The sequence below is a fragment of the Talaromyces marneffei genome, chromosome 2 (assembly GCF_009556855.1).
Source record: "Talaromyces marneffei chromosome 2, complete sequence".
In the NCBI taxonomy this organism is placed as follows: domain Eukaryota; kingdom Fungi; phylum Ascomycota; class Eurotiomycetes; order Eurotiales; family Trichocomaceae; genus Talaromyces; species Talaromyces marneffei.
The window spans coordinates 2,734,789-2,760,651 of NC_072349.1; the positions used below are offsets into that span (position 1 = coordinate 2,734,789).

The 25,863-nt window shown below is 46.6% G+C and overlaps 8 protein-coding genes across 8 annotated transcripts; 4 read left to right on the forward strand and 4 right to left on the reverse strand.

Annotated features, from left to right (window-relative positions):
• Positions 1-809: 809 nt before the first annotated feature.
• Positions 810-1,138, forward strand: EYB26_003348 (uncharacterized protein; the record flags this gene model as incomplete). The annotated part of the gene is made up of 2 exons (XM_054262649.1): positions 810-813; positions 867-1,138. The coding sequence occupies 2 exons, from the start codon at positions 810-812 to the stop codon at positions 1,136-1,138; spliced, it is 276 nt and encodes a 91-aa protein (XP_054118624.1).
• A 3,406-nt stretch (positions 1,139-4,544) lies between these two features.
• EYB26_003349 (uncharacterized protein) lies at positions 4,545-5,059 on the reverse strand (the record flags this gene model as incomplete). Its single annotated transcript, XM_054262650.1, has 3 exons — positions 4,545-4,648; positions 4,733-4,792; positions 4,852-5,059. 3 exons carry the CDS (start codon positions 5,057-5,059, stop codon positions 4,545-4,547), a joined length of 372 nt encoding a protein of 123 aa, XP_054118625.1.
• A 430-nt stretch (positions 5,060-5,489) lies between these two features.
• Positions 5,490-7,646, forward strand: EYB26_003350 (uncharacterized protein; the record flags this gene model as incomplete). Its single annotated transcript, XM_054262651.1, has 4 exons — positions 5,490-5,538; positions 5,604-6,021; positions 6,073-6,554; positions 6,616-7,646. 4 exons carry the CDS (start codon positions 5,490-5,492, stop codon positions 7,644-7,646), a joined length of 1,980 nt encoding a protein of 659 aa, XP_054118626.1.
• Positions 7,647-7,897: 251 nt separating this feature from the next.
• On the reverse strand, positions 7,898-8,509 carry EYB26_003351 (uncharacterized protein; the record flags this gene model as incomplete). Its single annotated transcript, XM_054262652.1, has 2 exons — positions 7,898-8,175; positions 8,242-8,509. 2 exons carry the CDS (start codon positions 8,507-8,509, stop codon positions 7,898-7,900), a joined length of 546 nt encoding a protein of 181 aa, XP_054118627.1.
• Positions 8,510-9,101: 592 nt separating this feature from the next.
• EYB26_003352 (uncharacterized protein) lies at positions 9,102-12,957 on the reverse strand (the record flags this gene model as incomplete). Its single annotated transcript, XM_054262653.1, has 11 exons — positions 9,102-9,342; positions 9,397-9,568; positions 9,623-10,001; positions 10,087-10,316; positions 10,363-10,833; positions 10,886-11,657; positions 11,719-12,431; positions 12,496-12,567; positions 12,635-12,707; positions 12,766-12,795; positions 12,892-12,957. 11 exons carry the CDS (start codon positions 12,955-12,957, stop codon positions 9,102-9,104), a joined length of 3,219 nt encoding a protein of 1,072 aa, XP_054118628.1.
• Positions 12,958-16,219: 3,262 nt separating this feature from the next.
• EYB26_003353 (uncharacterized protein) lies at positions 16,220-18,386 on the forward strand (the record flags this gene model as incomplete). The annotated part of the gene is made up of 2 exons (XM_054262654.1): positions 16,220-17,087; positions 17,164-18,386. 2 exons carry the CDS (start codon positions 16,220-16,222, stop codon positions 18,384-18,386), a joined length of 2,091 nt encoding a protein of 696 aa, XP_054118629.1.
• Positions 18,387-18,745: 359 nt separating this feature from the next.
• Positions 18,746-19,937, reverse strand: EYB26_003354 (uncharacterized protein; the record flags this gene model as incomplete). The annotated part of the gene is made up of 2 exons (XM_054262655.1): positions 18,746-19,654; positions 19,716-19,937. 2 exons carry the CDS (start codon positions 19,935-19,937, stop codon positions 18,746-18,748), a joined length of 1,131 nt encoding a protein of 376 aa, XP_054118630.1.
• A 1,347-nt stretch (positions 19,938-21,284) lies between these two features.
• EYB26_003355 (uncharacterized protein) lies at positions 21,285-21,882 on the forward strand (the record flags this gene model as incomplete). Its single annotated transcript, XM_054262656.1, has 3 exons — positions 21,285-21,354; positions 21,419-21,566; positions 21,654-21,882. 3 exons carry the CDS (start codon positions 21,285-21,287, stop codon positions 21,880-21,882), a joined length of 447 nt encoding a protein of 148 aa, XP_054118631.1.
• Positions 21,883-25,863: the final 3,981 nt, after the last annotated feature.

The window sequence follows — 25,863 nt, forward strand, 5'->3', positions numbered from 1 at the left end:
GTGTGTCGTTTCCTTGCTGACAGAGAGACGATGGAACGTTCCTACGTATAGATTCGACAGAGTCGGTCTTCTGTTGGCAGAATATATATGGAATTGTCAATTGGCAGATGGATCAGCTGCGAACAGAGCAGCAGAGAGTGATCTTCGGGCCATTGTCCGGTGAGTCCCCCATGCTAGCATACAATTACAAGTAGTTTACGACGGGATGCGTACAGTCCACCTATAGTGACCAACTTACAGTCTACGCCTTGTGCAGTTGTCTGTATTGTGTAGGTCAACGTTAACAACCAATTCATGTAAGCCATCCGGATAATGCTCACTCGTGCTCAGAAGATACGTACTTTTGTCTCTCGCTCAAATCACAGAGTTTGTCGGACATAATTCTCCCACCAATCACATCACGGACGGGAGTCGCCATGCCAGATTATTCCATATTGACGGAGTATATATACAACTAATATATACAACGGAGTCAGTACCATCTCTCTACACTCTACCTTGGGAGTATGTATACGCCATCTTTTGCAGATAGAATGTAAGCTCATTCATTCTAGATTGCTTCCATGCACTGCTTTCAGTCTGGCCGGGCTAACTAACCCGCCATCATATCATCTGACCAGAAGAATCTAATATGACACCCATGTTTTCCATCTTGTTATACCCACTGTGGAGTTGAGAGAGTACCAATGGTACCTTTGGCTCCGCACGCAAATCTGGCCCAGACTTTCTGCTCATCCAGGAACTCCGTCTGGACGGTTATTGTCCGCGACGATGGATGCTTACCAGGTACTTAGGTAGGTACGAAGGAGATGGGTGAGTGATCATATATATTCGTAGTATATGATACTGTCCTAACTAAGATACAGAGACCCCTTCTCTATCCATCAAAAGCAATCAAGAAAGGGCGACCCCCAATGCCGATCAAGTGGAGCAAGAGGTGAACTTGTTCTCCTTTCGGCCCGGGATTGCGCAAATGATGTTGGAGATGTGTCTCTTGATAATTCGCGGACCACGTATTCGTGTCCGCCCCATGTGTCTCAAATTGGTCAAACCGTCGAACAATTGCAAAAGGAAAAACTCCCAACACAATAACCCTAACCCTTATCCAAGCTCCCGAGAAAATAAACTGAAAACATGACGATCCGTAACTGTTTACCGGATGGTCCATGTGATGGTAAGACGAGATGATATGTATTACAGTCGAGGCCCCCTATCCATGCGCCGAATAATGTTTCATGATGGTAATGTCGATGGTGAAAAAGATCGCAAACCGGATATTCTTGACACGTCTGATATGCAAGATCCTGAAACGCCGAGAAAGGTAAAATGAATCCAGACACCGAGTTGAAAGAAGATGATGATGATGATGATGCTTTGATTTGATACGCCGTCGTTGGAGTCGTTGACAAGGAGGGAGGAAAATAATCAGTGATGATCAAGAAGGACGATTCACGAATTTGTTAATCGTCTCTTCCAGTCTCGCACTTGGTCGAAACTCTTCGAGTAGTCTTGCAATTCATGCCGGACTTGATTCGACAGTGCTGCGGACGGGGAAAGTGTACCAGTGAGTGACGACAGCGAGGTCTGAGACGAGGTCGATGTCAGACTCGATGACTGTTCATTCGAACTTGTGGAGGAGAAAGAAGAAGAGGAGCGTTTGCCAATAGGTTGTCGGCTGACAGCACTGCTTCTGGATTGTGTAGATGAGACCGAACTTGTTTTTGGTTGTATGGTTGATTTGGAGGACAGGTAGACGGGATAGCTCGAGAGGGAAGACTCAGATGCATTCTGATCCAGGTCGGCTAGTCGACAGCTCTGGGAGCAGTAGGGTCCTGCCCCCGAGGTCTGTTGGTCACAGACCAGGCAAAAATCGAGAGACCAGTCTGCAGACATTTTCCGTTGATGCGACAGTTTAGACGAGTTTCTTAATGGCACTCGAGAAGGAAAGAAACGACAGCAGGGTCTGGATCAAGATGTGGTGGCCAGCTTTATACTCGCGATGACTCTAGGTTCTTGCATTCATGGATTATAAATAACGTATACGATAAAAAGGCTGTATCATGTCTGCCTGGTCGTAGCTACCGGTTAAGACAAGACAAGACAGGACAAGGCTCACACCACGAAGGGACCGGTACGGGTACAGTCAAGGCCGATGGGGGGGGGGATCTGAGAGCCAGGTGTGGTTGCTTGAGAGCAAGAGTAAGTAAGAAAAAGCGGATAGAAGAGGATCAGGTCATCACACGCAAGTAAGTTATGGTCGGCTATGGAAGGCAGGCTGAACACACGCTGAGCGACATGTGAGAAAGAAGTGGCAAGAATCGTGGATATATATAACTACTCAGCTTTGGCGACAGAGCAGTGGGAGCAGCAACAGAGCGCAGAGGGGGTTTCATCCCCAGTTCCCCACAACAACAACATTATTAGACGCATTAGACACATGTTAGCTCGTCAGACTTGGCTGGTTTGAGTAATGATCACGATAGCGCCATGGCCTCCAACGTCAGGCCAGTGCGGACAGAGCGAGTTCTCTTGGTAGGCCCAGGTAGGGTAGGGTAAGGAAGTAAGTAAGAGTAAGTATGCACTCAGTGAGACTCCGCTTGGATGCGCCGGGCACCCTGCAGATTGTTTACCAACTTACCAGCGTTACCCTGCCGTACGCAATATTACGTGCATTTTGCCTGCGCGAGCATCCTCATTAATTAGCTCATACGCGTAACGGACGACACGCAGTGGAATGTATGTCATCTGATTCGATGGCGATGGATGGCATCATTGATGTATGGTCTTCGGTCTGTCTGCTGAAAAGCAGCTGAATAACTCGTGTAAGAATCAATCCACAGAACCCGTCAACAACAAACGACAGAAGGTGTAGACGATAAGACGCCCGGAGTCGATGCTAGTGAACTACTAGTTACAGTACGTAGTAAGTTACGTAGTAATAGGATTAGATTGGCGGTGCTTCGTCCTCCGGCAGCTCCCCACGCTCCAGGCTGATTGGCCGTCTCCTATCGTACCTAATTTCATTGTCGACTGCATCAAGCATGCATGGCTACTCTTAGGGTCTTAATATTAACTCAGCTATACTCTGTGTACTTGACTTAATGGCCGGACACGCACTAAGCGCTACATAACTAGTCATACCTGTGCGCAGGTTCCTGGACTGGACAGCCAGAATCACGCCACGGACTGACTGGTTCCACGTCAAGCAGTACGATTGCGGAGTATGTGCTATGCAGTTGGTGCGTATGTGTATGTGCTCTGTAATATGTATCCGTGGTACGTAGTTAACTTGACCTAGTTGGCGGCGTCTGCTCCGTCGTCGTTGGCTGGTGGATACAATTGTCTATGCTGGGCAGCGCAGTGGGGGAATTCGATTATCAATGGATAATGCTTCGAGGCTAGGCGATGGTCGATGCTGAAACTAATGTCCATTCCAGTGGTCCACCCACGCCAGCAAATGAGGGGAAGCTGTCTTGAGTGTGGCCGTGTGTACGTATGAATACGTACGGGAGTAGTAGTCGTATAGACGTATAGAGAGGTGTCCGTAGTTAGCATATTGGAGGATGGAAACAGATGGAATAGAGTTAATGCATGTCAAGCATTCAACATTCTTTCTGGGTCAAGAGGAGAGAGAGAGAGAGGCTCAGAGAGCAGACGAAATGATTTATTTCTGGCGGGTTCGGGCGCTTACGGCAAAAAGCCAAGCATTGGCTCCCGCACTATTTGCCCTAGCTCGTGACCTGGTCATCTGATTGGCCCGTGTCCGTGACTCCCTGCGATGCGATCCTCTCTCTCTCTCTGTCTCTCTCGGTCTGTACGTGGCTCGCTGGCTAGTTGGGTTGGCTGGCTAACTTAACTGCTCGGTTGACATTTGACAATCTCCTGGTCACTGCGTTGATCATATCTCCCCAAAGCCTATCTATCCGAACACACCATCAGTTCCCAACTTCCCTAGTCTCGCTGGTAGTTCCTGGTAGTTAGTCTGTGGAGATCATCGACCATGAGACGGCTATCTGACACCAATCCCGGCACCACATCATAGTCACTGTACCACTAATACAGAGAAAACGGTTAACTAACTAGCATGAGGAGACATAGCTTATCTTTCTTTGGCTATCAAAGCTAATAGACACCACGCTCACGGTATCCAAGTTTGCTCTCGTCAATTCTCGCGAACAGACTGTTGTCACTGCAGTCCCACTTCTACCCGAACCTCCTCTCGTTACCTGTTTTGGGGTTGATGAACATCGCATTGTAGTTCCTGCGAAACAAATCATCCCATCTCGTAGGCCATTGCTTGCATTGCGTCTGTGATAAGGGCGATAGGATCAAGCATCGTGAGATAAACGGCTTAGAATCGTGGAGCATTGTGGTGCGTTCTGAGTGTCGAGTTTATACGTGGCACGAGTTTGGTAAGTTTCAGACTTCGTCTAATTTTGATGCGGAGCCCACTACAACACGTGTTTTTTCGGTACTTGTGCGCAGTCGACCTTTCGAGACATTGTTTTGTCACTTGAAAGAGCCCCATCAAATAGTCTTTAGTATCACGCATCCGGAAGAGTGTCAATCGTCGCAGTAGGTATCCGCACGAGTGTTGCTGGACGGCTGTCGGCGGTCGCAAGTGCTTCGACGCTGGTCGCTGTTTTCTCTGTTCAATTAGGTTCATTAGCACTCTCGCTCTATGCAAAATAGCCCAAATCTAGTAAGATCGATTCGATCAGGGAGCTCATACTGGTCGCCATGTTGATCGCCTGCAGAACGCTCTGCCAGTTTGCCAAAACGCAAGCAATGGCTATTCAGAGGTAAGTACAAAATGCCACCAAATGGTATGAAACAGGCCCATCAACATACATTCTGTGCCGTCTTTCAAAGTAGCCAATTTTAATTCAAGAGCTTGCATCTGCGAGGCGAGGGCATTACTCAGATCGCGTAATTGGGTGAGATTCTCCAACTCCGCCTTTTTTGCTTCGATTCGCATGGTCAACGTCATGGCTTGCTGTGACGTCGTTGGGTAGGCATTGCTCTGGCGAAGAGATGCGTTTATAGTCGGATGCGCCATTGTGCTGTTCGGCGTGGTTTGCGATCGAGGTTCGATAGACTGAGAATTCAATATAGTCGTCAAAGAGCAGAAGACAAGCGTTTACGTGGTGGTCGTGTGTGTGTTGTAGAAGGTACGTACTATTACTTCTGTAAGAATTGTGAATCTCAGCAAGTGGGGTCGCTCCTAGCAAAGCTAAGCCATATCCGGACAAACATCAACAAGCAACCTAAACAAGCCGTAAAATATCATTCTTCAACAACGAACACACGACCTACAATTATCCATCATCTTTCGATTGACACCGAATCACCACCGCCGATATTCTAAATACGACGAACGGGAATCCTATGATACGAGGATATTCTTAACAGCGCTGAGAGATTGCGGCGCCTATCGACTCCAAGGCTTTAGAGCCTGAGAGACAGAAAACCATCCTTAGATCTACAACATGGCGCGATTGAACGAAATACCTGGACCAGCGGAGTCCATAGAGGCTCGTAAGCAACTCCCCTTTGATCCATTGACTACTTTGAACTCAGTGCTGACACGACACGAATAATAGTCAAAAGACGTTTCGTGCGTCAGAACCGCGAAATCGCTCGAGTAAACTCTCTCCAGTCGCTACGGATCCAAGGCCTAGAAGCCGAACTATCTCATCTACTCAAAGAAAATACCGCACTCAAGGAACAGGTGATTTCATTAACGCAAGATGCCGAAAAGTACGCTGCCGGCCGAGCTTTTCACAAAGAAATCCATCAATGCAAAGATAAGCTGGCAGCCAAAGTATCGGAACTGAACAAATTGGTCAGCGAGTTGGGCTTGATTCCCGAGAGCTTTATGAAAAAGACTGCGCATCTCGAGGCGGAAGGTGAAACTCAACGCTCAGCTGATCCCAATCGGAGACCGATAACATGGAACGACAACGGCGACAGACTGCCAACTATCATGGAAGACAAATACTTTCCAAGACGGACTCTCGAGTAAGGATGATCAACTATACTGCCTAAAATCCAGCGCTAACCTTTTCTTAGCCCCCAGGAACTTGCAGAATCACAGGACATAGATTCCCCTAGCATAGGGTCACCTCCGGTTGCACACTTTGATATGAATCAAAGCCCACTTGTACGAAGACGACATGATGACTTTCTCGATATAGACGATGTTATTCTTCCAGATGCGGAATATGACGGCCACAGCCCTGAAGAATCTGCAAGCAACATGAACGAGGAGCTGCCGGTAGAAGAAACAGTCTCGCCAGCCAAATCTGCGTCACCTCCTGCCCTGTCCGGCTCGAAGAGAAAGTTTAGCTCGACGGAAGATGAAATCACATTTTCACCGCTGCCTGTAACGGCTACTAGCAAAATTGATGACGACTTTCAATTTACGCGTGCAGTCGATTTGCGAACCGATCGTCCGAATGTGGCCGTTGAAATCGTCAATGAACTTGTGGGACCAGCAAAGAAGCAACCTCCGAAGAAGACGCCTGCTGCAAAACGGAGAGTGTTAGAGCCGAGTACGTCTAAATCGATTGTATATGTGATATTTGGAGGAATACACTAATGAGATCTTCGCAGAAACCACCAATATGGCATCTTCAACGAAAAAACAGACCAAGGAGACAGCCCAGCAGGTCGATGGCAAGCCAGAGAAACCGATGAAGAAACAAGGAGATGACGAGAATTCGCGCAGAGGAGAACCAGCAAAGAAGATTCCGCAGTTCCAATCCGACAATGTGAAAAAGCCGAAGAGAGCAGCCACAGCTTTTATACACGAAGATGAGCCCATCAAACCACTCATATCAACCATACCTGAGCCTCAGGAAAGCGAATGCATTCAAAAAAAGTCATTTAACGCGGACGAACCTGCTGTGACAGACTCTATGCCTCTTCCTGGTCTTGGATCTCGACCATCCAGGCGCGCAAGAGGCGCAGTCAGCTACGCAGAGCCGAATCTACGCGACAAGATGCGAAGAGCCACGAATGAGCTTGTAGATGCAGTGATAATTGCTGGTAGCCGACGTGCTTCCAATACTGTCACAGGCACACCTGGTCGAGATAACGACCACGAAAGCTCGACTTTGAATAACATCCCCGAAGAGCATGAATCATCTGCGGACAGTAATACCGCATCGACTGCCACGACACAAGGCCTTACTGAAATACCAAAGAATATGGTTACAGAGCGAAAACGAAGGACATTGTCTGCGAGTACCAATGATATTATACGATTCAATGATCTCGAGTCTGGATCAACTTCAAAGCAGACTAATCAAGTGGACGACTCAAGCGCCATGTTGAGTCCCTCAGCCAACAAGAGCGTCGCTATTAATAATACACGACGACGTTCAACAAATCCTACTTCGCAATCCCGCCGACATTCCTCCAACCCCGCAGTTTCTGATCGCTCAAAGCCTATCCTGGACGATGACACATTAGCGTATGACAGTGAGTTCCATGACGACAGCTTAGAGGACTCTCAATCAGTTATCAAGGATATCGGCACAACAAAGGCCAAAACAACACGAACTCTCGTGGATGAGAGTAGCACTTTGCTAGCCAAGCGGAGTCAGCGTGCTTCGACAAGGAGGCGGAGTATGATGGTATAAGTTTTTGATGTTGTTGGTCTGCGTTCTCGAATGTCCGTGTATTTTTTTTTTTTTTTTTTTTTTTTTTTGCAAGGCGTCGGAGTTGTATGGGGCGGGGAGTAAGAAGTTCGGTTTGATATACCCGTCAGTTCTGTATTCCGTTGTTCTCGGTCCCAATTAGATATCCATATTCCATGGGTAGAAATCTGTAGTTCGTAATGACAATGCATATGATCATCACTTTAATCTTTTTCTTCCGTTATCTTCCTCCTCTAGTCAGCCGTTGATTGTTGCGTAGGTCTTCGCTCATTCCTGGGTTGCCGCTCATAAGCATTCGGACTCGGCCTCTTTCTCCTCACTTTCTTGATCCCGTGGTTGTGATCGTGCTCATGGTCATGGCCATCATGGCCACATCCTTCTCGTCGAGCAGGCCTCCGCCTAGCACGCATATCGTTATCGTCATCAGTATCAGAGTCATCTGAGCTAGACGACGACTCGGACTCGGAACTACTCTCGTCCATGGCTCGAGGTCTATGATATATGCAGCATACTAGATAAGGAATCGAGTCATTATGTCAACTTGATCATTTCACTTGGTAAATTGAGGCAAACCAACCTTTTGAACTCTTCTTCCCCATCCCCTCATTATTAACCACATTCTCATCCCACCTCACGCGACGAGACGGCGATCCCTCTGCGGCTTCTTGTTCTGGAGTCTCTGTACGAGCACTCTCGCCGACAGTAACGACATGGCTATGACTTTCGCCTCGGAGGCGCAGAGTGCGTGGAAAGCTTGCTGCGTTTATTGCCGACTCGGAGTCTGATGTCGTCGTCGACGTTGTTGTGCCGGTGTTCAGCTGTCGTTGTCGCTGTTGTCGTGGCATCGTTGGTCAATGAGGGGTTTCCCTGTTGTACAATATTCGAGGAAGAGTCAAAATTTTGTTGTAGCAGCAAGTATCACAGTTCGAGGTCCTGTCGAGGCTGCAAAATGGTAGGGTGACTGATGATGGCGAGATGGCAAGCTTAAAAATGTGTGGGGCCATCGAGAATCATCCAGCGGTGCTCCGCTGCAGATCGTACCCTACGTCAATTTATTCCAGATTACAATTTCAAGAAAACTCAAATACACTCGGCGATATCATTATTTTATTTAACCTTTTGGACTGATTAGAACTGCTGCTAGATTTACTGCTTCCTTTTTCCTAAGAAGAATGGCTATCAAACACCACATCTGGGCCTTTAGACCCCCCCGCAGCAAGCGCTTCCTCCAATCATGCATACTCCAGACCATGTATACTGGATATGCATTTTGATAAATCAACAGTCAAAACAGGTTTCAAGCAAGGAATTGGCAGAGCCGCGGGTATATACCTGAGACTTGCGCTGTTTCTCAAGCTCCCGAAGCGAAGTGAATATTGGCTTTGCCTCCAACCCCCTTTCCAGGTTTCTTCAAAACTACGCGAGTGATCAAATGTACTATAGATCGTCGTCCTGATCCATATCGGCTGGTTTGAGCAAACCTCCGACCTTCATTGCACGATCTCTCTCGGCAGCCTTAGCATCCTGTAACGCTTGTTCTCGTTCCTCGGCGTAGAGTTCAGCATTATCTCCCGCGAACTCCTTGAGAGAGATCAAAAAGTCTCGCAGGTGTGTCTTGAACTTGGTAAAATCGTCGTTGTACGCAAACAATCCGATAACAAACTGCTTGATTTGGATTCTGGACGCCATATTTTAGTAACTAGAGAAGAGCAAATTAAAAGAATTGACTTACTCTTGAAGATTCTTGAAAGCCGATTGAAGAAGGCTGGCAACGTATTCTTGTAGGAAATCCTTGTTTGAAGTCCCAGCTGGTGCTTGTTCTGGGGAGTAGATGGGCTCTTGAATCTTGCCGGACTCAACAAAGTAGAACATGCGCGACAGAAGCATTGCTTGCGATTTGAATCCTGTTTCAGGTATCAGCACGAGTTCTATGTCTGAGATGCGTGCTATCAACTTACCAGCTTTGTGATCGGTATCAGTCAGCACAAAGAAAACATCTTGAAGAATGGAAAGGTAGAATTGACGGAAGAAGATGCTCGATGTCTGCAGATCTGTCTCTGCCATATTGTTCATAAGTTCAAGACACATGGTCAATCCGGTGTTCTCGACCTCGCGGTTGTCGTGCTTGCTTGCCCACATGCACGAGTCGATGACGAACTTGAATTGATTGCCGTCTAACTTCAGCAAGGCAGGGAAACAGTATAAGTTGATCGCTTGTAGCAGCTTGAAAAATTGAACACGGTGTTCGGGATATTCATGGAAGTCCTTGTTAATCATCTCGAGAGTGCACTCAAAGACACTCTCCATGATAACTGGCACCTTGTCGTCCATAAGATTCTAGGGAAAAGTCAGTATCGATATCAAATGACACAGAGACTGGTATTCTAACGGAGAATCGCGAAGTTCTTGGGGTCCAACGTACATGAAGCTTGTGAATAATTGTTGTCATAACATTCAATACCTCTGCTTCTCGAGCATCGGGGACATTTCGATTGTAGTCAAGCAGAACGGCTTCGAGCAACGGAGGAACCATATTCTGATTAACCATCTCCAGGTCGTCTGCTTTTTGAACATATGTATCAATAAGCTTGAGGATTTCTTTCTTGATGGTACGTAGTCCTCGCACACGAGGAGTTTTCGTTGCAATGGTTCCTAAGAAAGTTTAGTACAAGTTACGGTAAAGACTTTGGAAACTTACCATCGCTAGCAACAGCGTCGGAGATAAGTTGGCTGGAAGCGCGGTACATATTGAGCATATCGTGGTAGATGCGGCCGATTTGGGGATAAAAGTAGGTGCCAATTGAAGAGCAGGCCGCAACATTGGTCTTCATGATATTTCCCACGACCTTTATAGTTTCGGAGTCCTGCAATATGGAAGGGTCTTGGTTGGCTTGGGCAATGATGGCATCCCACGCAGAATTAGGCAATGCCATTAAACTCTCAATCAATCGATCCTGAAGGCCTTTCTGGCCCTGAGCCGAAATCATGTAACCACAAGCCTCGTAGAAGGTATGGATTTGCTGTGGTGAAAGGTCGCAGGTAATCTTTCGCATGTTGCGAACTATCTCCTCAATAAATGGCTCAGTTTCTCCAGGCTGAAGAGCGACGAAATGGCGTTTGCATTTATTGGCAATCTTGATGAACGTATCACAAGCCATGTCCTGGACACCTAGAAGCTGTAAATGAAATGCCCAGAGATTGTAATTGATTGATAAACAAACCTTCGTGTGTCTCGTGCATGAACTCGAATAACTTGTTCACCACAGTCTTCAAGAACTTCCAGTGAGCCTTCAAAAACCTTGGATATTGGCCAACAATATACATTATATTACTGGCAACGACTGCTTTGTTGTCTTTTCCACGCTTCTGTTCCGTCAGACCAAGAAGGTCTTTGATCACAGTGACCAGGAAACGTTTCTCTGTTTCCTCATTCATAGCGCCAGAAATTGACCCAATGGCCCAGCACAAAGTATTGCAGTTGGCCCATGACCACTCAGTACCATCGACCTGTTTAGCGAGTTTATCGGCCATGATAGTCTCCGTGTCGACAACGTCAAGGTGTGTAAGATAGACCAAGCATTCCCTTGTCGTTTTGTAAAGTTGGATGGTGTCGCTCTCTTTCACAAACTCGCGCACAATCTCTCCCTCGTCATTTTCCACGATAAGAACCTCTTCCGGGCGTACCATTTTCTCAATCATAACAGTTCTGAGGCTCGACAGTACTTCTTGATACTTGTGCTTGCGCAAAGGATAGTTTGCGAGTGTGCTAGGATGTGGCGCGCCGCCGTTCGCAAGACCGCTGACACCCATGCTTACTAGAGGATTGATATCGGTGATCGGGAGCTGTTGCATCTCTTCATACAACTCCTGCACGAGCTTGGTCCAGTACTCTAAGCAGATCTTGAAGATTTCTCGGTCGTCAATCTGGCTGATTCGGATGAGGTAGAAGTGTGCGTGGGTTAGATAGTCCAAGTTGGGCAGTTTTTCAATAAGCTTTGTAGGATGATTAGCGACCTAGACGGTCCCGACAAACAATATCCGGAAATTCACTTACATTGAGATGCACGCTGAAGAAGTTGCATAGGAACAGAGCTAGGTTTAGAACAAACTCCTGGTCTCTGGAATTGCTATTCATGTAAGTGCTCTTTAGATCCAAAGTGAGTGGGATGATTTTAGCCACCCGCGTGAGAGTCTCGGTGAACATTAACACTAGTTTCTCGTCATAGGAGTACTGAGGACCGATCTGAAGACCCCCGATTTCAGTCAAACATTTCAGTGTCACATTGCGAGTTTCCGGCGCATCGAGAAACCTAGTAAGGAGAGTGTTGATAATAGGTGTCTCAAAAATATAGCCGAGGGGAATCCAGTTGAGAAACCGGAGCAACGTTTCCAGTGTCGCTTTGATCAGAGCAGGCTGATTCGCAGTGTTCAGGACCTCGGAACATAGCTGGAATATCGATGAAAACTCCTGGGTCATCGTTGTCTTGAGATTCTTGGCTTTGGTAGATGTCATCTGATCCTGCGAGTAATCAAAAACCTCCTCCGATAACAATCGAAGAATAGCCATGTTGTTTTCACATATAGACAGACTGGTGTGACACGAGGAAATGATTTCATTGATGAAGGTTGGCCAGTTATGGGGCCACTCCTGCTTCAATATCGAGACGAGGACGAGATTCAGTTTGTTCAAGAACGCGCGTTCACTTTTGAGTTTCTCTTCGGATTTCGAATGCTCGATGATCAAATTGACGACGAAGTTGCGAATTCCTAAATCCCGGTGTCAACGTTCTGCACTTATTGAAACTTCACTTGTGTCTAAAATCAATCTCACCTTGGCATTGATCTCGTGGTAGGACCTTCCATCTTGTCATAATAACCTCATCTAGAACCTGCAATCCGAGATCTACCACACAACAAATGAGTTTTTCGTTCGCCTCGTTTGGAATGAGTTTTTTCAAGGGTACACTCACATTTTGTTTGGGAGTAAGACGATTCCTGTAAGATCTCTCCCACCGATAACCACGCGTCAGGATTTTGTTTAAACTGTTTCGGCGTAAGATTAGTCGATGCCGTCGAGTCAAGTGAGGACTTTTCATCATACCTCGGTCAAGGATTGTTGTGCTTGTTTTTGCTAGATAGAAATAAATTGCGCCAATGTTAGCCCTTTGCTTTCACCTGCCTGGTGCTTTCAAGATGCAAATAGATCGATAGAACAACGGATACTCACCACATCGCCTTTGCCCTCATAGAAGGCGCGGACAGTGTTGTCCAATTCTTGTACTGAGAAAGACATGCCGCACCAAACTCTGGCGAGATCGCCTTCAGCGTCACTTGAAACTCTAGATTCGCGATATGATCAAAGGGTAATTTCAAGTTAATGTCGCAAAGAAAAATAAATAAAACCGGTGGGGTTACTGCAGGAAGATTGATGGAAGAAGGACCAGAGGGAAGATTGAAGGCGGGGCGGGGCAGAGAAAGATAGCTGCTGGGCGGTCAAACGCGAAGCATCCAACGATATACGAGAAAACAGTCGAGGGAATCGGCGGAAATACAAGAAATCAACCGAGGTGAAGCTCTGATAACTCTCGATATGGAATTTGGCGACGTCGTAAGCCGTTCAATGAATGGCTGAATGGTAAATGAAGGGATCAAACTTCTCGTTCTGGGCATCCGATGAAGCTTGTTGAGGTAGCGATGGTCTTGGTTTGGAAGGAAAGCACCGTCATGCTGAGTCAGCATCCATAACAACAGCTCTAGTTAGTTAACTAACCATGGTTGTTTACATCTGCTGTACCGCTCCATATATCTACGTATGGCGATTCTACTTAAGTCTATGTCTACACCGGCATAGAAGATATTGTACTATTGCGAGGGCGTCATTGCGGTTATGCTGTGATGAAAATACCCCCCTGTCATTGCGTAGGTCCAGGCAAAAAAGCAAAGACCATCAAAGACAAAGACTATGCAATTACCGCAGTTTATCGAATTTGGGGCAGTCCCTCTCGTCGGTTTCGCGCTGCGTTTCGCATTTCTGAAGAAACTACAAGGCTTCAACATTGATTGATCGGTAGCCTTAAATGCCAGGGCTCCCCAGTTCCAAAAATAGCAGGAATGCATGATTCGCCGGGGCGCTTTGGAAGAGATAGAATGAAGGGAAGGATGGCGTCTCACATAGATGCCATCGACGATTAGAAGTTGTTGAGTAATGTCCTGGACAACCAATGAGATGCATGAAAGTGGTTCTGAACGCGGTGGATTAATCGAGCGCTGGGCACAGTCAGGCCTGGGAGAAATTGTACTGCCGCCGGGTGTTTCTTCTACAGAGTACCTTAGGGCAAGGAATATATATGTAGGAGTAACTATGTAGCACAAAGTGGCTATCCACCATTGACGCACAAGACACTGAGAAAAGAGGGAGGTCGCTTCCAGTGGTTATTTTGTTTTTTTTTGTGTAGGCGCCATTGCGGCGCCAATGGCGAATAATTTAACGAGGAAGTCCGTTGCGCCTCTCTCTCCTAAGGATTAAGGACCGGGCACAGAGCGTGACTTGACATGCATCTGCAATCCGTGATCACTCTACCTACTCCTCCTACGCAGCCCCCACCACTCATGGAGGGTAGCCGTCGGCAAGCAAATTAATCGTGTCGCAGCCGCCGCTGTTGCCTCTTGCGGCTTTTTGCTTGTGCGGCGGCTCCTATTTTGGCACCGATACGAAGCATCCTTAATTACACGCCCAATATTCTTCAAGAGGAGCCAGCATAATATGAGAATAGAGGTTGATTATTACCGTGAAATTCGAGTTTGGCTTTAAGTATGTACGTACACAGGACAAATAAGAAAGCAGCATAGACGCCACTCCGGGCTGAAAGGAAAGGTAGATGATCAATTAGCAGTTAGCGCTGTGTCATACGCTCTGGCGCGCGCGACGCGGCCCAAACTTGAGGAATAATCAAGTTACAGTAACGACCAGATGCAGTTAGTTCGCTCTCGATCGATTACCGCAACGTACCATTTTATTGACTCCATGCGTCTTGTACTTCAGTCTCTAACAGCATGGCTAGATTCAGTCTAAAGGCAATACGTCCCTACGTTAACCGACGCCATACGTCGTCGTCCTTCAGGAAGAAGATCGAAAGAAGCGTGCAGGAGAAAAAAGTACGTACGTACGTACTCCGGACTGCCCAACCCTCCAGGGCCAGTTTCCTTTTTTTTTCCCTTTTCTGCTCCCACCCTCCATGCAAGTGGAGATGTTTGACAAACGTCGATTGGTCCAGTGCGCCTGTCCTTGCAGGTCGGACACGAGAGTATGGGCGCTGATTGGTTGTCCTGTGACAGGGAGGGCAACGGCGCTAATGACACACTCAGCCAACCACAGCACAGACGTCCAGGTTCTGCCGCCGCCGATCGCGCGCCAACGTTAAGCACCTGGCACCCACAGCGCGCCCATTCCGCCTCATTGTTGGCCTGGGCCCGCTCTGGTCGACCTAGTCCGTGCTAGTTACCCGACCTCTCGCGCGCTTGCAACCTCTGCTAGTTCTGTGAGACTGACTGCTTCAATGCTTTTTGGGAAGCTGCGCCCGCCGGGGCCGCCGCCCCTCCTTCCGTTTTGTCGCTCTTGCTCTACACAACTATTTGCACCTGCCACTGCCACTGCGACTGCCAAACTGCCAGACTCTGCGCACCAGTAGGCTCCTTCCCAGAATTGTACTCCGTATCACCGGAGAACATGCAAAGCTTAGACCTTGGTGCTTGATGCTTACGCTATATAATTAACCGCCGAACCCGTTTATCGCCTGCGCGGAGACTTGCCGGCCCTCCCTCTAGTACTTACTTCCTTCTTCCCAACTAACCTACCCTACCTAGTACGTACTACCTTCCTTTCCCCCCCCCATCTGTCTGTTCCTTCCTTCCTCTCCCATCTTCTTGTGCTGGCTCGTCTTGCTTCTACTCATCCGAGAATACTCGTCCAACCGTGATGTCCCGTACTGACTCGTCAGTATTAGCAACTTACTATTTGTATTGATTTTTGTTTTGTCGTTACATTGAGCACCGTTTGTTTCTTCTCTCCGCCATAGCTAATTACCACGCACTGGCGAAACGCCCGCGCCGTTTAGTTTGCGTGAAACTCCAACGTTTCTCGATAAATTCGTCGCATTTTCTTTTAGCGCTGTTCAAACGATCTAACAATTGCGCCAGTTGGAGTCGAGGTCTCCAAGAAATTTTCCGTTTCCCGTCAATCAGTGTCTTTGATGGTATTGAGGCGCAAATTGGAATCTGAACTTAAAGGAACAGAGGAATCTAAAACCGTCGACATACTCAATCGGGCTCGACCACATCGATATTGAGGGGGCCTACGTCCCCTGTTATTCGCTCTATCGACGCAAAACGAAAGGTTTCATATCGATAAACCCATGTCCATTTGATATATCTGATTTACTCCGCAGCTTTTTCAGTCAACACATCCACAGGAGTGGTGGTTTCGCGTATTCGAAATTATTCGGAGAAACCCTCCGTGATTCCACGGTCAGAACAGACCGACAGAGATTACGTTCATCATGGCCACTGTAGCGCAGCCCGCCTCCATTTCCAACGGAACTTATGCGCAAGAAAGCGACCAGCATACCGAACACGGCCCTCCGCGTTTCACTGCTGTCAACGGCAAGGACACAACAGTGCACAATTCCAATACCGCAACTTCCACCGTCAGCCCATCTCAAAGTAACGAGAATATCGATTTAGGAGCGGCCAATGGCAGTGCAAACGGTTCAAGACAGGAGGAAGGCCAACGCGAAACGTTGGATGCCAGCGTAGACCAAGTCGCCGAGCATGGCCCTCAGGAATTATCGCCCCAAGCGACGCCAAACGGAGGGAACAAGAATAAACGAAAGCGTTCCGAGTCCCTCGAACGCCAATCGCAACAACAGGATCTACCAAGTGACGTCCAAGCAATTTCTGCGCGCTCCTCGGATGTGGGCTCGGAGCCGCCTATGCAGTCGGAAGCATCCAACGGTTCCAAACTATTTTCCGCTGGCCACGAATATTCCGGACAGCCCTCCGCGGGCTATATGCATGCAGAGATCAAGGATGCGCAGATGATTAATGGGACAGGTGGCTCTTGGCAGGATTACGACTCTCATCTGATTAGCCAGGCCCAGAAAGCCCAGAACTTGGATACCTCTGATGCACAACTGGTGGAAGCTCTTCAGAGAGAGACTCATTCGACTGACTCAATGGAGCAAAAACCATGGCCCACTGGTCCGCCTTCCGTCACGGGTGAGCCTATGTCACCTTATACGCAAGAAAAGTCACAATCATCCGTCCAGGTTGGGCCGAAGAGGAAACGAGTTTTTAGCAATCGGACTAAGACTGGTTGTCTGACTTGTCGGAGGAGAAAGAAGAAGTGTGACGAACAGCATCCCGCATGTAAGCTCTCTTCATCTGCTAGCTCAGGTCCTACCACGTTTGTCAAGATGGTGGCTAATCATGGTTTGAATTTTAGGTAACAATTGTATACGCGGTGGATTTGTTTGCGAGGGCTACTCTTCTAGAAGTACATGGCAGAAACCATCAAGCAGCAAGGGTCCGGTACCTTTGCAATCCAAGGACGGGTACTCTGAAGCAGCTAATCAGTATCTGCAAGATGTCAACGCCCGCCATCACGAGCGAATCCAAACCACGGCGCAACAAGCTGAAGTCAATAAAGTCAGGCCGGTTGTCGTGGAGGATAATGACAATGCCGCCGCCCAATATCTAGGCACGCCAACGAATGTTACAGGGAATCGGAACGCTTGGCCCAAGAGAAGCTGGCCAAGCGCGTCACATCCTCCTTACATGGCTGAGCACATGTCAAAATCTACCGATTACCGAGAAGTTCCTCCTATCCATGAGCTTTCCCGTGAGGGCCAACCAAAGACTGAATATCATGTCGTTCCGTCTATCCGTGAACTCTCGCAACAAGGCCCGCATCCAAAACCCGGTATGCCCATGTTCCAAGGTGCTGTCGATCAAAGACCTCCACATCCCAGCAGCATAGACACTAGTAGTCCACAGGCACAAGCACGGCTTGCATTGAGCATTGAGCACCAGTTATCGGCACGCCATAATACCGGCGAGGACACAGAGAGAGAGAAAATGATTCACGGAGAGCTCTATCGTCCTTTCGACATGCAACTAGTGGAAGACCGTGACCGTTGCAAGTCCGCACTATGGCGATTCAACAATGCTTGTAACCCACTATCCGGTGTGAGTTCCAAGGAACAAAACCGATTGCTCAGGGAGATCATCATCCCCCCTGCGACCACAACCCCTTCTGGATCCCCTACCCCGCGACCTATGGGTTCGATTGGCCAAGGGGCAGTTGTCGAAGCTCCTTTCCGCTGCCATTATGGCTTTAACATACACATCGGAGAAGATGTGATGATATCTGAGAATTGCTCTATGGTTGACGATTGCCCAATCAATATTGGTGCCCACACGTGGATTGGCCCCAATGTCACCATCCTTGGCTCAATGGCCCATGCTAACATGCAAGAGCGCAAAGGCTCGCAGAGTCGATATCAGGGCCGTCCCGTTACCATTGAAGAAGATTGTTATGTCGGTGCAAACTGCACAATATACCCAGGAGTGCGTCTTCGACGAGGCGCCTATGTCGCGCCAGGCGAAGTGGTGAAGTCAGATATTGTTGCATATGGATTTCAAGGGCTCAAGCCCAGCTACATGTGAAAATGATGTTTTGTTTTTTGGTTAATTTCTGTCTTGAAATGTATTTCTTTCGCGTTGCATGATATATATGATACATGTCTCTTTGTAATTGAAATGAGTTGAGCGTTTATTCATGTTTTTCCTTAGTTTGACGCTGGAAGTTTACGAATGGAGATGAATTCTAGACATGTGGCAAATTCGAGCTGCATCTCATTTTGCATTGAAATTATTGAATCATTTGTTGTATGTAGAATCTCTCCAAGCCGGTTTGACTTTTTGGTATTTTCGATGTGTATAGAGAGTGCTGTAGCATATAACCCAAAACAAAATCAAACGCCTCCCCATGAAGTAAGATATAAAGTATTAAACCAAACCCAAGCTTAAGTAGATAGCCAGTCTAGGAACTCCGGTGTGAAGTAGCTGATAACAATGCCAGCACCAGCCCTCAAGATTCCTTGCGTACTCTCAAGGGCCATTTCTTTCAGATCGAAAACACCAGCTTTGGCAGCCGCATGGATCATAGCAAATTCTCCGCTAACTTGATATGCAGCAATGGGCATGTCCTTGGCCAATTCTTTTGCGTCACTGATGATATCGAGGAAGTTGCTAGCGGGCTTCACCATGATGATATCGGCTCCCTCGGCAACATCACGGATGATCGCACGACGAGCAAGTCCACGACCACCGGGTGGCAATTGATAGCACTTGCGGTCACCAAACGAGGGCGCAGAGCCTGCTGCATCTCTAAAAGGCCCGTAGAGACTACCGCTGAATTTGGCGGCATATGACATGAGCAGAACCTGGTGAGAGATACCAGCTTCAATCAATTTGAGTTTTATAGCGCGCACACGACCATCGTTCATATCTGAGGGGGCAACGCAATGTGCACCGGCCATGGCATATGCCAACGCGACATCAGATATCCGCTCGACTGATTGCGCATTATTAAGACTTCCATCGTCGCATAGAATGCCGCAGTGGCCGTGCGAGGTATATTCACATAGACAGACGTCTACAGTTATATAGAGATTTGGGAATTGTGCTCGCAGTAATCGGATAGCCTGTATGACGGGTCCCGATGGGTCATCAGCGGCAGTTCCTAGAGGATCTTTTGCGTTGGGATTAAGAGGGACACCAAAGAGCATAACACTTCGTAATCCTTTGCGCACAAGCGGTGTGAGGAATGGTACCAGGCGGTTCAAGCCTCGGCGACATTGGTTTGGTAAAGAGGGAATAGGTGTTTCTTCATCGGGGTTATCGGTAATGAACAATGGATAAATAAGCATTTCCTATTACCAGTTGTCAATCTAGAGAAGTCAGACTCAATGAACGCTATAATTCAGTCCATACCTTTGTCAACTGTCTTTCCGCTTGCCATGACCTGGCTAGTGGGTGGCTATAGCCAGCATGTAATTGACTCGATATATCGCCTGAGATACTGACGCTGGTTGCCCGAGTGCTCGCAAGTGATCGAGCGGTGACTTGAGAACGAGCACGAGAGATCTGCGAGTCACGATCCTCATGGGCGATGTCACGAAACGCTATGTCGGAAACCAGTGTTGAGAAAGACATTTCGCGGCAATTGTTTTGACTATGTCGTCGATTAACAGAATCAATGCCTCCTTAAATAATAAGAGTCGAAATAGATCAGAAGACGGAATCACAGACAGCAGGAGTTATTTGTTATAAGCCTTGTCGTTTCACGGGATTCTGTGCGGGACTGGGCGGCAAATGTAGCACGGCGAAATCCGCGGTCTGACTCGGATTGGCAGGATCGGCTTCCATCTCTAATTTCTCGTCTGATTGGCTGACTTGGCACCGCTTTAATAATGCGTGCAATCTGATTGACCGCTTTCTTTCAGACTCGGAATAAATCCATCTCCGTCGGACTGGGTACGTAGTACGGATTAAATCATGTTCAATATAGCAATACAATATAGGCTACAAGTCCGTTGGCATACTACGTATATGTAGCATACGACGACAAACATCGGGGCTTCCGGATAGAGCTGTTGCATTTGCGACTTGCTCCTTCCCTGTTTGGCGATTTACATGCGACATACGTCTAGGCATATAACTTACCATTTTTCCACAACTAACTAGCTAGGGGTTAAGTTAACCCTGTCCATCATCTATTATCGGACAAAAATTACCACTTTACCAAAAAGGAGATCCCCTTAGTGGGGCTTCTTGGTAATGGTTTGTATAGGGTTATGTGACGTCCTAAATCACGTGATTATTTTCTAACATCTATTGCCTAGTGGCTAGCCACCCAAGCCCAAGATAAAATGACAGGTTGACACATTGGCTTGGTCTCTCGAGGGCATTCTAGGCAATACATTACAGCATAGACACGCTACGAACCTAGCATGATGTATTGCAGGAAAAGTGAATTGACGGGGAGATTCTACTCTCGTAGCTTATAAGAGTTGAGAGACTCAAACAGCCCAACAGCATCACGGAAAAGCCAGCTAACTGCTTCGGTCTTAGTGCTATCTGTCCATGAAAGGAAGTTGATCACGCCATATTACGTAATCTACACAAGTGGGCGGGCTAAACCAATAAACGTTTAGATCCGGGGGAACTACCCCGGATTGCCCTTGACTGTTTTGGGGCAGAGAGGTAAGAGTGTCCGTTGATAGTAGCTTGGGAACGTATGAGGTCATGTGCCCCTCCCTCCTTCCCCTTGGACCACCACTTGTTGCTCTTACCATGTAACGGCCATCTCTCCTCTCCTCTACTTACACCATCTGACAACTCTACATCTCACAATCATCATCATCAAGACGATTGCTTCCATTCGATCACTCCCTACGCTAGCTTTCATGTAAGTACTTCATATTGGAAACTTATGAGCAATTGGTTGGTCTACACAATTGATACTCAATTCCTCTTATACACCCCGTGATCACGCGACACATGGCTGCTGCTAACCTGTCATTGCCTGATACTCAGACGATCCATCAATTCCCTTGCTACATTTTGAAGAGTAAGTCCCTCTTCGATAATCTCAATTCTAGTTTCAATTGTTGCTCTCTAACTTGGGTATCTAGTGACACGCTCCCACAAACTCAATGATCAGGACCATACCGGCCTTGCCGATGACCCGGCCGGGGTTGTACCTCGCTACTTCGGGAAGACAGGACCTTTCAATGCCGACCCCAACAAGACCAAGAAAGACGGAGGCGGCAAAGGCAATTGGTAAGACTTATGAATCGTTATCTTTAGATAGACAAGGAACTGTTCGAATTCGAAGTATGAATCTTGAGCTAACACCATGAATTCCAGGGGTCGCTCTGGAGAGGAAGTCCAGGATTACGACTACAATTTCACCAATGCTCGACGTCGTTCAAACAGTAGCAATCACGGACTGTCCGATTTCAAGACTAAGTTCGAGACTGTAGAACCGGAGCCAGTCTTCGAGGAAGAATTCCCAGATGTAAACGAGAAGCAGGGCACCGGTGTTGTGCGTGAGGTCGAAGCAGATATCGATGCCAATGGTGTCAGTAGGGCTTGAGACGACAGGGCATAGATCTGACCATAAATTTGGGAGATTGTAATGATAACATGCTAAAGAAGGCTTATGAATAACCGCATGATTCAATTTTTCGTTCATGTAAGCGGTAATTGTTCAAAAGTGACATGGATGATATACGGATACTGTAATAGAATTATAGAAGTATATTTATTTACTATATATTTAGTTATTCTTGTTATGAGCTGACCTCATGTTTGGTATGGTTCGGGCGAAGCCCTCACTAAGCATGCAGCGCCGACATTCTTACTTGTCTACATTCCTACGTCGCTATGCAACACCTGCTGGAACCCTTAGCTTCCCCTTCCCATATAACATTCTATATGCCCAGAGAACCTGTTGTTTTTCCTTTCTCTCCTTTATTCCTCATGTTATGTTTTCTATTTGGTTTTTACTCCTATACTGAGTACCAGGCGGGACTAGCCCGTAACATTCTTTATAGCTCTTTGATATAAATTACTTAAATACTATAATAGTAATAGTTAGCAAGGTATTTTAACTTACATAGGTACTAGGCTGTATAGAGGATCTCTTCTATCTTAGTTACATTATAAATTTATGACTTACCTAGTTACTATTTATTCTATTGTTACTTTATTGTGTTACTGTCAGAGATTCAAGAAAGTCACAGCCAATAGATTAGACGCTAGTCTACGGACGCTAATGCACGATGGAACAAAGGATGATCCGCAACCACTAGGGTTAGGGTATCATAGAATAACGAGAATATCTATCATGGATATGAAGCCTGCAGCAGAGACTTCCGAGATAGTCTCTGATGGCTATGATGACGATGGAATATATAAGGACGCTCATTTACCATGTATTTAGTTTTACTCTAAGGCTATCTTGTTTATTACTTTGGCTACCTGCCCTTTCTTAAGCAGAATACCACCGAACCGCCGTTCAGTGACGAGTTTACTCCGATCTAGACGCTTGTAAAGCACCGGTTTACGACAGTTACTATACAATAACTTGAAACTTAGGAATCTATAAAAGATTTAACTATCTTAATATATCTCGACACACCACTGCTATAACTAAGATGGATCTAGGTCTATAATATTATTAATATCTAGTCAATAGCCAAGCAAGGGCTATGACAGGCATGGTTCCCAAGGCGCCAATAGGGGCCTTGATCCGTGAGGCAGCCCTAGAGTGTTACGGGCTAGTCCCGCCTAATGCGCACTGTAAGGGCATATTAAAATAGAAAACATAACATGAAGAAAAGAAGGAAAGAAAACAACAAGATTCTCAGCTCGTACATGCAGTTCATATAGGGATAAGGAGCTCGCTGGTTCGGTCAATTCCTCCGTACGTTCAGCACCGTCTTGGTGCTTGTGAGGGAACTTCGTGTGCCATTCCCGTATGTTCGGGGCTTGCTCGGTAACGTTGGTACGGCCCTGGGAATAGTATCCCGGATGCATTTCCCAAGGGTGTTATCCTTAGGTGTCATGCTCAGCGCCTGTCCGGTACTCGGGAATATCTTCACGTGTCGCACGTTCTCGGTGAGGGCTTGACTGCCCGAACCTATTTCATATGAGGTCAGCTCATAACATAGAGCCAGCGAACGTGCTGCTTGACGCCAGGAAAGCTGGATACGTGACGAGGCTATTAGGACTGCCTGAGACCCACCCAACAGCGCAGCTGCTCCCAGTCACACTTAGGCATGGTGATACCCACGCACAGCCTGGAGAGCAGCCCCTAAATGACCGAGAATGGGCTCAAAGCAATGATAAAGTGCCTAAAAGGATAGGCCAGAGGCTTGCTAAGCATCTAGCTCAGCGCCTAACCAAGGACCCATCAGGTGGAATCGAGAGGACGGTACAAAGCGCACCAGCGGCCTTTCCAGGCACTATCCGGGTGCTGAGCACCGAACAAGCCCTAATATAAGCAGCAGAGTGGCGCCCAGGGACAACTATATGCTTCTCTAGTGGCTTGCTCCTTATCCCGGAATAGGTTGGCACTGGCTACAAATTGCAGCAGCGCCGTGGTGGCCTTGGGCTCACTAAAAAGTCGTGCCTCTCGGGCGTCCTCTGCCGCTGTAGGTAAGGGCACGCCGGCGTCAGCCAGCCCCTTATACAGTATCCTCTGGGGCCCACGTCGTCCCCGGCACTCAAAAAGAATGTGGGAAACCGTCTCTCTAAGCTCTCCGCAGGCCCTGCACTCCGGGGAGTCCCGGGCTTTGATTCCGTGCAAGTACGTGCCTATAGGGGGCATGTCCTGTTTTCAACTGATAGTAGCGGCTCGCTACACGTTTAGGGGCTTTGGCGGCTACCCTATCAAGTCCCCAGCCTCGTGGCATCTTATAGGCTCTTCCTCGCCTATGAGCTCCTTGTACAGCGTTCTCACGAGCCCAATTCTCCACTGCAGCTCTTCGTGCCTCGGTGCAAGCACGCCTAACGTAGGCTAAGGATAAGCCCTCAAAACCAGGCCCAGCGGGCTTGCTAGCAGCGGGCTTAGCTGCTTGGTCTGCTTGCTCATTTCCCAGGCACCCACTGTATCGTTACAGGACGACCACTAAGCCTAAGCCGGGAAGCGGCCATGTGAGCCCTAAGTGCTAGGGACTGTCCAGTACCAGGCTCCGTCGATTGGAGGCGCTTGATGGCGTTTTGGGCATCTAAAAGAACGTAGATAGGCCCTGGGAGATGCCTCTCCAGTGCCCATTCTAGTGCCGAAGCCACTCCCACGAGCTCCGCGTCAAAAACTTCAAACCCAGTGCCCATAGGCAGCTAGCTCTAGGTGCTCCCATGGGGCCTCTGGCACTGTCTGCAGCGCCACACCAGCGCCTGTACGTCCGTTATCTTGCCTGGAGCCATCTGACCCGAGCTTGGTGATCATTGGGGTTGGGAAGCCCTGCGAGACTGGGAGGATACGGGGGTTGGATAGGGGGACGGGCACCCTAGCTCGGCCTAATGGCCGCTAGAAGTGCTCTTATGCTTGAGACTATGAGGGCTCCTTATAGGCATGTGGCCTATAAGCATGCCCGAAGGTCCTTGGCGAATACGCCATATAGGGGCGAGATGAGCGCCTGGATTTGTGTAATGCCCGAGACTGTTAGGGGCTGAGGCCCCGAGGCCCTAACGGCCCCCGGACCCAGCCAAGGCTACAACCGAGTCTGTCATAGCCTGTAGTGCTCTATAGTTATAGACTTTAAACTTGATTAATAATAATAATTATATAATAATATTAAATGTTTAAGGTTTTATTACAAATTTTGTATTATTAAAATATTTTTTATTCTAATTATAAATTTATATCTTAATTTTTAATCTATATAATATATTTATAGCTTTAAAAAAGGTTTAAATATTATAAATTGATTTTTATATTAATACTTATTATATTAAAGTAAATAGTTTAATTAATATGATTATACTATATTTTATATTTAATTAGAAAAGAGATATATCTATATTTCTAATAAAGATTTAATCTATTTACAATAATAAAGAAGAAATAAATTTACATTGTTAATTTAGTTGATTTTATTAACTTTAAAAGATAATTTTTTAAGATTTAATCGTTATTTCCTATATTATTATTAATTTCTTTTTAATTAAATAATTCTCTAGTTATTTATTAATAATAATAATTTTTAATAATTTTCATTTATAATATTATTTATATCTTTATTTATTTTAAGAAATTATATATCATAAGAATTCTTTTCTTTTTATTATTTAGTAGTATATAAAATTTATTAATTCTAAATACAATTTTTTTAATATAAGTATTATATATTTAGTATTTAATATATTTTTATATTTATTTTTATATCTCTTTTTATTAGTAATAATAAGTAATAATTTATTAATAAAATCTCTTTACTATTCTATATTCTATATTATATTTTTTATTTAAAATATATTTAATTATGAAATTAAACAGCTAAATCTAAATTAATTAAATTATTAAAATTTCTATATTAATTTTTAAAGTAAAATAAATATTATATAATTA